The sequence below is a fragment of the Camelina sativa genome, chromosome 20 (assembly GCF_030686135.1).
Source record: "Camelina sativa cultivar CO46 ecotype springtype chromosome 20, ASM3068613v1".
Lineage (NCBI taxonomy): Eukaryota > Viridiplantae > Streptophyta > Magnoliopsida > Brassicales > Brassicaceae > Camelina > Camelina sativa.
Window position 1 is genome coordinate 8602248 of NC_141899.1, and position 10886 is coordinate 8613133.

A 10886-nucleotide genomic window follows, 5' to 3' on the forward strand; every position below is an offset into this window, starting at 1 on the left:
GAGTCCGAATTCCCTGTATTGGGTGGTGAGACTAGCAAGCTAGTAAAGGAATTAGCATGGAATCAAAAATCCTTAAATTGGCAAGATCCTCGAACTCTAGCATGTGATGCAGAGGTTCAGAAGATTATACATCTTCAGCAGCTAGCTAATCAATTGCCAGATTCCTTTGCTGACCCAAAGAGGGTGACAAAATCGTACAAACCAGCTTGCAATGCACCAGTACGTATTGATGTTCAGAAGGAACACAATAATCAAGTTGCTACAGAGTCTACGCCACGTTTGAAACGGGGTAGACCGTTAGGTTCCAAAGATAAGAATCTTCGGAAGTCTAAGGGTGCAAAACAGACCGAGGTTCAGGGAATTACCGAGAAAGCAGACATGGCCGCGGCAAATGATAAGGAGCCGGATGGGGTTCAGGACGCTGAACCTCTAGGTCCTGAGAATATTGATAATGATGAGATATCTATCAATTATATCATGTCTGGAATTACTTGGAACTGTAAGGATGTCGACATCGATGATATTTTCGCATACAAGGTAGCACTTGAACTGAATGAGGATCTAGAGCCCACATCTATACTAGAGTGCACTCAAAGCAAATAATGGCCTAAATGGCAAGAAGTTATTGATGTGGAGCTAAATTCTTTAAAGAAGAGAAGTGTGTTTGGTCCGACTTTAAGGATAACACCTGAAATTAAACCAGTTGGACACAAGTGGGTCTTTGTAAGAAAGAGAAATGAGAAGAATGAAATCGTGAGATACAAAGCACGGCTTGTAGCACAAGGATTCTCTCAAAGACCCGGCATAGATTATGAGGAGACATACTCCCCTGTGATGGATGCAACGACTTTTATGTATCTAATAAGTCTGGCTGTAAGAGAAAAACTGGATTTGCGGTTAATGGATGTTGTAACTGCATACTTGTATGGTCCACTGGATAATGAAATCTATATGAGATTACCAGAGGGAATAGAACTCAAAGATAAGAGTGGTTCTCGAGAACAGTACTGCATAAGGCTAGACAAATCGTTTTATGGACTGAAACAGAGTGGTCGAATGTGGTATAACCGATTAAGCAAATTTTTGGCAAAGAAAGGCTATCGGAACGACCCAATCAGTCCATGTATATTCATTAAGAAGTTTGCAAACAAAGGATTTGTGATAATAGCAGTCTATGTGGATGATTTGAACATCCTAGGAACCTCTGGGGAAATCGCCCAAACAGTAGAATATCTCAAAAGAGAGTTTGAGATGAAAGACCTAGGCAAGACTAAATTCTGTTTGGGATTGTCGCTTGAGTACAGAAACAATGGTATCCTTGTGCATCAAAAGGCATATACAGAAAAGGTACTCAAGAGGTTTAATATGGAGCAAGCTCACCCATTGACTAGCCCTATGGTTGTGAGAAGCACAGATGTGGATAAAGATCCATTTGCTCCTAAGAAGGCCGATGAAGAAGTTCTCGGGTCTGAAGTGCCTTACCTCAGTGCTATTGGAGCGTTAATGTTCTTGGCTAGCCACACTAGACCAGACATAAGTTTTGCCGTGAACCTCCAAGCAAGATATAGTTCTTGTCCGACCATAAGGCACTGGAATGGTATTAAACATGTTCTGCGATACCTACAGGGTACGACAGACTATGGTCTATATTATACTAACTATAACAAAGATGGTTTAGTTGGTTTTGCTGATGCAGGTTATCTATCCGATCCACACAATTGGAAATCACAAACAGGCTATGTGTTTACACACGGTGGTACAGCAATCTCTTGGCGTTCTATGAAGCAAACCCTTGTAGCCACTTCATCAAATCACGCGGAGATACTAGCAATGCACGAAGCCAGCCGTGAGTGTGTTTGGTTGCGGTCCATGACTCAGCATATTCGGACAGACAGTGGATTGGAAGACAGCAAAGAGGCAACCGTAATCTATGAAGATAACACAGCATGCATCGCACAGCTCAAGGAAGGTTACATCAAGGGAGATCGGACGAAGCACATATTACCAAAGTTCTTCTATACACATGAACTACAAAAGGCCGGAGAAGTTCAGATAGTGCAAGTTCATTCAAGTGACAACTCAGCCGATCTCTTCACCAAATCGCTACCGACAACAACTTTCAAGAAGCTCGCACACCAGATTGGAATGCGGAGACTTAGGGACTTGGAGTGATGTTTGGAACAGGGGGAGCAATGTGTGCTGTACTCTTTTTCCTTCACCAAGGTTTTGTCCCAATGGGTTTTCCTGGTAAGGTTTTAATGAGGCAGCATCCCCTAAGCACAGTGCAGCGATCCCATCCAACATGGACACGGTCGTTCGTCCAAGGGGGAGTGTTGTGAAACACTTAGTGGACTCACTAGACCGGCCCATCTATTAGCCATGGAGTCTCGGTCCATCGGCCATACTCAGTCCATACAGCTTCGGCCCATTAGCCGAAGCCTTACTCGGCCATTAGTTCTTAGTCGGTTTAAGCTTTAGCCTTTGTACTCTACTATATACACTTGTAACCTCGAGCATAATCAATAAGAAGAAACACAAGAACTTTATCCCTAAACTCTATTCATAACAATAATAAAATAATTACATTCTCTCTCTGTCTTAATATATGTGAAAAGTTCTAAACATCAAACGGGACAGAGGGAGTAGGAATTAGAACGTGAACATAGCATAGAAGTTTCAAACTTGTGGCAATTAACATTTTTACTTGATGAGAATATATTATTTTGTCTTGTTTCTAATAGTATATCTTTGTAATTTCTTATTCTGAAAAACTAATTATTTATGTATTAAAATGGCCGACACTTTTTGATTCGTTTGATGTTACGAAATGCCTGACGCTTCTCTAGGTCTGGCCCATAGGAGAAGCAAGTGAAGCCAAAGATTCAGGCCTAAAATTTTAAAAGTCTTTTCTACTAAAAAATCTGTCTAACAAAACGCCTTTTTTAAGAATATGTATAAGGGCTTTTTTTATTTACATGTAAAATGCATTTTTTCTTTTGTAAGATATGTAAAAGGCCTTAAAATATCTAGTTGTGGTCTTCTATAAAAAACCTATAACTTTTATCATAAGTGAAAAAGACACATTTTTAAATTTTTTCGTAGAGCACTCGTGAATGTTGGGACGGCACTGCGCTTCTCGACCCTTTGTCTTCATAAACAGTATAGCTCTTCCAATTTTTCAAATACAAACAAATCAAAAGGAATAACAGTTAAAACAGAACCAAAAAAAAAAAATCCAACTCACCAGAAAGATTGCTTGCTCAAAATAAGAAAATATAGAACTGGAACAACACTTTAGAAACAAATAATACAGCGGTAGCTAGGTTGAAATAGAATACAAATTTTGTAAATTAAAACTCATTTATTGGCTTGATCAGCATTTCACAATACATAGACGATCCCCTGTTCTTTTGTTGGTTGCACCACTCAAACCAGCAATTATTTTAGTAACAACAACATATTGTAATTAATTCCTAATTAAAACTTAGATTTTTTTAAGTTATAAAATATTTTCGTAGATCGTCTTTTCGTATATCTCTGTACATAGTTCAAACAAGTGACAATAGTTTCTTATAAACAAAGGCATAAGTGGTGTCGCTATTTCATGGGTTTTCAGTCGCAGCAGCATGAAAAAGGAAAAAAAAAAGATGAAGAAGGATTGAAAGAAAAGTAAAGACACATTTTTGGTCGCCAGTGGCTTCGATCTGAATAGGGCCATAATGTAATTTGCGTACTTGTTTAAACTCAAAACAGGACAGTAGGAAAACAGAGTATTCAAAACTCTTCAACAAACTAAACAGCAACCCCTCTTTTCCTCCTAAAGTGTTTTCTTTACCAAAGCTTATGACTGATTAAAATCCAACTCTTGCAATTTCCGGTTTGCCTTTAGACGAGCTAAACCTTTGAACTAAATCATGTTTTAACTTTTAGCAGAGATCAAACAGAAGAAGAGACTTGGAGAATTACTTCAGGTAGATCAAATTGCACAGGAAAATATTATCATTAGCAATCAAAGTTAAAAGTTCTCCAGTTCCATAAACTCTCTCTTCTGGTTCACTTAACATAAAAATTGGTGATGCAAATAAATCTTACCACATATGCATTTTTTTATTGAACTTGTTCTTACGAGAGAGAAGCAAATAAAGAAGTGAGATTCAATGCTGATCGAATTCATGTTTTGGGAGCTAATCTCGCTTTTGTGGCGGTGGCTAACTTAGGGACGACCATCAAGTGGTCGAGTGTATTGTTCAAAATAGCGTTACTTTTACTGTTAGAAAGAAAAAAACAACTCATAGAAATCCGATTTATACAAAATTAATCATATAATTCAAATCCACTATGTTTTTTTTTATAAACTGATTAAGAAGGCAAATAAAAAACATTACTTTTTATTTCATTATATTTATTGTAAATTAACCCGATAATTATAAGTCTGATGCTAGAATTGTATAAATACAACGTTTGAATTGCTTAGCATTAGAGGACTAATAGCAACAACAACAACTAGGCCACCTCGGCTTACACAATCTCCGTTTTGGTATCCCTTTTTAGTATCAGTCTGCGAAACATTCTCGTGACCAATATTTAAATTGTGACCCAAATTGTCCTTAAATACACACAACGATGCAATTATCCAATGAAACTCTGTCAATCTCTGCATCTACACAAAACCACCAAAAAATATATTAAAATATGTATATGCATGGCTGGTGATAGACATATGTAACAAGTGCATTTGCACTGGGGTATACTAAATTTAAATGTATTTTAAGGCTTAAAAATAATTTTCAATTCAGGAATCTACACGAAAAAATCAGGATACTTAGCTGCAACCCAAAGGGAGAAAGATCTGGAACTCAACCGTCCCTTCACTGCCTCCTTTGACTGGTATAAAGAAATCTGGAACATCAAATGTCTTCCAAAGCTAAAGTTTTTCCTTTGGAAAGCTATGCGCCAAGCTCTTCCAGTCGGGGAAAACTTAAAGATCCGAGGAGTGAATCCTACTGCGTCGTGTCCCCAATGTCTCCAAGCAGAATCAACGGGAAAAGGGCCATTTCATACATGTACACTCCCCAAAAGTGCGAATTTCTTCCTGTACAATTATGTAGTGCTAATTTAGATATGTACTCTAATAAAATTCAAAATCCATACCTGTACTTTTAAAATTAAGCCAATTTCATAGTCCACGTTCACGGATTTAAGTCAACCGTTAGAGATGCTGACTCAGATTCCACGAGTGTAATGACGTGTCATCGAGTTCCTAAAACGACGTCGTTTTGCTTATGTTATCTCGCACAAAATTTTGAAAAAACCACACTCCCATGACTCGAACCCACATTCTCTCACATGTTTTACTAAGGACATAACCAATTGATCCCACAACCATATTTGAAAGTATGAGACAAATTTATTTATATAAACCTAACCAATATCTAAGTCCCAATAAAATAAAATGTTGTTGTTTTGAATTGGGGAAAAATTAAAAATCTAGGGTTCTTCTTCTTTCTTCTTCTCTTGAAATTAGAATCTCCAGTTCCCTTTTCATAGTGATTCTCTTTAAAATTATTTGTAATCAATCATAGCATCCACTGATTTCATAAGCAAATCATGTTATGAAGCACTAAAATGCGTAATCGTTGACCCATGAGTTTGTGACCATTGACCACTTCGCATCAATTAATGAAAAAAAAAAAAAATTGTTTTGTGGATCTCAAAAATCTCGTCAGCTCATATTTGTTCTTCAAGGAGTTGAGGTGTTGTTGTTTAAACGAAGCCATTGATTTTAACGAAATACACTTTTTATCTTTTCCTGCTGCGCGACGTCATAGAGAGAGAGAGTCATAGATCTATCATCTATATATCTCCAGTATAAGAAGAAGAAGATGAGTCATACACTGGAGATTTCTAATTTCGATAGAAGGAGAAGAAGAAGAACCTTAGGATAATTAATTTCCCCCAATTCAAAACGCCAACATTTTATTTTATTGGGACTTAGATATTGGTTAGGTTTATATAAATAAATTTGTATCATACTTTCGAATATGGTTGTGGGATCAATTGGTTATGTCCTTAGTAAAACATGTGAGAGAATGTGGGTTTGAGCCACGGGAGTGAGGTTTTTCCAAATTTTTGTGCGAGATAACATAGTAAAACGACGTCGTTTTAGGAACTCGATGGCACGTCATTACACCCGTGGAATCTGAGTCAGCATCTCTAACGGTTGACTTAAATCCATTAACATGAACTATGAAATTGGCTCAATTTTAAAAGTACATGTATAAATTTTGAATTTTATTAGGGTACATGTCTAAATTAGCACTACATAATTGTATAGGAAGGAATTCACACTTTTGGAGAGTGTACAGGTATGAAATGGCCCTTTTCTCCAGAATCAACTCTTCACCTTTTATTCCATTGCCCTTTTGCTGTTCAGGTTTGGGAGAAAACACCTTTCAAGACTACTTTTGACCCCCACCGTATCAAAAACCTACAAAAGGGACTAGAACTCGTAAACTCGGGAATCAACCTGCCACCAGTAGGTATTAGTAAGGAGCCATTGGCACCTTGGATACTCTGGAATATTTGGACCTCGCGAAACAAAAAGATATTCGAGCAGAAGCAAACCTTACCGCAGGACATTGTGTCACATGCCACCATAAGTGATCGTGAATGGATTGCTGCCCAATCACCGCAACCTCAGATCTCTGAACCCAGGTGAGAACCTCAAAGGCCAGACCTCGACTCGGATACTCTATCTTGCTTCACCGATGCGGCATGGAGATCAGAAACTCAGGACACAGGATTTGGTTGGGTTTTTAGCGATTATTCCCGATCTTTGGAGATCCAGAACCAGGCATCAGCGACAAATGTAGCCTCTCCAATTTTAGCAGAAGCAATCGCGATTTCCCTAGCTCTACAACAAGCCCTAGATCTTGGCTACAACAAACTCTCTCTGGCTTATGATTCACAGATGCTGATCAAACCCATCACTACAGAGACTACAGAGACTCCATCGAAGGAGATCTATGGGATTTTCCACGATATCCTCGATCTATCCCTTTCTTTTGTTGAAATTTCCTTTCTTTATGTTAGTCGTAAACTCAATCGTCGGACCGATGAACTGGCTAAATCAGCTATTCACCCGGTTTGTAACTCAACAATTATGGTCCTTGGTTTAATTAAATTACCCACTGATGGATTTTGACAAAATATATATATATATATATATATATATATATATATATATATATATGTAATTAAGGCCCATTTTTCTAAAATTGAACAGAGAGTTTTGTGATTTTTACACTGGCCTTGTGTACATGCAAGTATGTGTATTGTATATTTGTATATATAATTATGTATAACATGTTTATACATCATTTAGAGTTTTGTATAGACTCCAAAAGTTATGATTATTAGCATATCACAATCACAAACACAAAAGATTTATAATTATCTGAGCCAATAATGGTATGGGTGGACAACAAAACTGCTAATATGACAATTTGAATAATCACGAAAGCTTTTGTGATACCCACGTTGATGATAATTATTTGTATAAATTTATTGAAGAAGATGGTGCTAATCTTTCAGAGAGATTTCACTTATATAATTAATCTTACTCTTGGGTAATCTCATTTCCCAATCTGTTTAATTTTTCTATTAAATGTTTTTCCAAAAAGTTGTTGACATTTATTTTGTATTTTGAACATATCTTTTAACTATATTAAATGCAAAAATATAATATTAATGAATGATAGGAATAGGATAGATCTGACAAGTAAAAAATTTATACAAATTATTTTTGTTAATTAATATGCTGCAGGTGAACTAGTACTTTTTTTGTTTAACAAGATATGACACTTGTAAGTTTAGTCAACAGTAACTTATTGCATAACTAAATCGAATCAATATATTGACTTTGTAAGTTCTTATTGTTACCTTACACAAAATATTTGATTAAGAACACATTAATATAATATGTTGTGTTATAGGATTCCATTTATTATAATCAACACGATAATGTTTGTACTGTGGCCTCATAAGTCCAATTAGATAGTGACCCAAGCTCTACAATTGGAGAAATATTTACATAAATTTGGATTTGTCTGTAACAAAATAATAGAAAATTTATTTATTCTATACATTTTATAAAATTATATATTTAGATTTGTGACTACCCGTCCCGCGGACCCCACTAGCCCACCGCTAGCTGCCCCAACGGACCTTCTGTGGATTCCACTAGCCTACCGCTAGCCGGCCCAACAGACCCCAAGCTGGCCCTGCAGGGTATTGATCCTAACCCATCACTGTGGATATCCCAATCCACCAGTAGGTTATTGGTGCACCAGGCGTTCCTCGAATTCTGGTCCCTCACTTTTTAACAACTTTCCCACAGGACAAGCTGTCACCAATTGACCTGCAAATCAATTGGTGACAGCTTGTCCTGTGGGAAGGTTGTTAAAGGGTGGGGACCAGGGTTAGAAGAACGCCTGGTGCACCAATAACCTACTGTGGATTTGGATGATTAGTTCCATTTGCCCAGTGAGGGGTTAGGATTGATGCCCTGCAGGGCCAGCTTGGGGTCCGTTAGGGCAGCTAGCGGTGGGCTAGTGGGGTCCGCGGGACGGGTTGTCACAAGATTACTTAATTTCATACTGTGATTTTTGACCCGTAGTCGGTACTCCTATTTTGATTTGGGTGCAATATCAAATTCGTTAATTATAAATTCGGTAAAGTTAGAAAAAAACCCAACAAAACATGTATTGAAAAGAAAAGTAAAGACATATTTTTGGTCGCTGGTGGCTTCGACAATGATTCACTTGTTAACAAGGCAATAATGTAATTTACTTACTTGTTTAAACTCGAAACATAACAAGTAGGAAAACAGAGCATTTAAAACTCTTCGACAAACTAACCCATGTTTTCCTGCAAGTGTGTTTTCCTTACCAAAGCTTCTGACTGATTAAAACCCAACTCTTGCAATTTCCGGTTTGCCTTTCGACGAGCTAAATTGATTACAATTTGTTGAATTGAATCATGTTTTAACTTTTAGCAGAGATCAATCAGAAGAAGGGACTTGGAGAATTGCCTCAGGTAGATCAAATAGCACAGGAGAATTTTCTCATTAGCCATAAAACTTAGAAGCTCTCCAGTTCCAAAGGCTCTCTTCTCTAGTTTACTTAACATCAAAGTTGGTGATGCAAATAGATCTTACCACATATGCATATTTTGGATCAAACTCATAAATGTTATTGTGAGAGAGAAACAAATAAAGAAGTGAGATTCAATGCTGATTGAATTCATGTTTTGGGAGCTAATATCGCTTATGTGGCGGTGAGGTCGGCAGATCCGAAATGGAGAGGAGTGAGGCTATGCTCTGGTCTTGGAGGATGAGACCAGGCTGAGTTCTTCTTGCGGAGCTTTCAGAACATTGTTGATGAGGACAGCCATGCAAATGTTTCATTTTGGCTAACTTAGGCAGGACCATCAGGTGGTCAGAGTGTTTTGTTCGGGGTAACATTACTTTAATTGTTAGAAAAAAAAAACAACTCATAGAAACCCGATATATACAAAATTAATCATATAATTCATATCCACTATGTTTTTTAAGAAAAGTTTGATTGCGAAGGCATATAAAAACACATTACTTTTTATTTCATTTTATTTATTATAAATTAACCCGATAATCATAAGTCCGATGCTAGAATTGTATAAATACAACGTTTGAATTGCTTAGCATTAGGGGACTAATAACAACAACAACTAAGTGTGATATCCGTCTTTACACAATCTCCATTGTGATATCCCCTTTTAATACAGTCTGCGGAACATTCTCGTAACCAATATATTTCTCGTGACCCATACCCATGTCCTCTAATACACACAGCGATGCAATTATCCGGAAGTTTGTTGATCTGTGCATCTATACAAAACCACCAAAAATGTAGTAAAATATGTATATGCAGGGGTCGGTGATAGACATGTACAACAAGTGCATTTGCACTGGAACTATACAAAATTTACATATATTTTAAGGCTCGTAAATATTTTTTTTTAAAAAAATTATATGTAATCAGGGCTCATTTTTCAAAAAGTGAACCAAGAATATAACAATTTTTGCAATTTTTATACCGGTCCTGTATATATGCAAGTATGTGTATTGTAACATAGTAAAAGTTATAAGATATATAACATAGTAAAAGTTTTAGGAATAAGTATCATGTATATATAATTACGTATAACATGTCCATACATTATTTAGAGCATTGTAGACTCCAAAAGTTATGATTATTAGAATATCACAATCACAAACACAAAATATTTAAATATACCTGAGGCAATAACAATATGGTTGGACAACAAAACTGCTAATATGATAATTTGAAAAATCACCAAAGCTTTTGTGATACCCATGATGATAATAATTTTTTGTATAAAATTAACTGAATATGATTATGCTAATCTTTTAGAGAGATTCCACTTATATAATTAATCTTACTCTTGGGTAATCTCATATTTTCCAATCTGTTTAATTTTGCTATTAAATGTTTTTCCATTTATGCTAATAAAATTGTTTTGAGTCAAAAAGTTGTTGACATTTGTTTTGTATTTTGAACATATCTTTTGACTATATTAAATGAAAAATTAATATGAATAAATGATATGAATAAGATATATCTGACAAGTAAGAAATTTATACAAATTAATTTTGTCAATAAATATACTGCAGGTAAACTAGTATTTGTTTTTTTACCAATATATGATGAGAATTGAATAGAGTTTTAAAGATTTTAAATGTTATGTTGAATATGTTGTTATTAGATTAAGATTTTGTTAAACTCTATTAAAGTTTAGTGTTATTAGTTTGTGATTTGTAAAAATTC

At 36.0% G+C, this 10886-nt stretch overlaps 1 protein-coding gene and 1 long non-coding RNA gene across 2 annotated transcripts; one reads left to right on the top strand and one right to left on the bottom strand.

Annotated features, from left to right (window-relative positions):
- The first annotated feature begins 1779 nt into the window (after positions 1-1779).
- Positions 1780-7204, top strand: LOC147918619 (uncharacterized). The gene is made up of 5 exons (XM_087503606.1): positions 1780-1969; positions 4797-5063; positions 5183-5238; positions 6434-6714; positions 6820-7204. The coding sequence occupies exons 1-5, from the start codon at positions 1780-1782 to the stop codon at positions 7202-7204; spliced, it is 1179 nt and encodes a 392-aa protein (XP_087359732.1).
- A 2432-nt stretch (positions 7205-9636) lies between these two features.
- Positions 9637-10529, bottom strand: LOC104770156 (uncharacterized). The gene is made up of 2 exons (XR_764496.3): positions 10335-10529; positions 9637-9925 (listed from the first exon to the last, which is right to left on the bottom strand). It is a non-coding gene; the product is annotated as an uncharacterized LOC104770156 (long non-coding RNA).
- Between the last annotated feature and the right edge of the window lie 357 nt (positions 10530-10886).

Bases quoted from the DNA above. Each gene is read 5' to 3' on its own strand.
- LOC147918619 (XM_087503606.1), top strand. From the start codon at position 1,780: ATGAAGCAAACCCTTGTAGCCACTTCATCAAATCACGCGGAGATACTA. The intron at 1,970-4,796 runs GTTACATCAAGG...TTTTCAATTCAG, and splicing joins CATCGCACAGCTCAAGGAAG to GAATCTACACGAAAAAATCA. The intron at 6,715-6,819 runs GTGAGAACCTCA...TTGGGTTTTTAG, and splicing joins CCTCAGATCTCTGAACCCAG to CGATTATTCCCGATCTTTGG.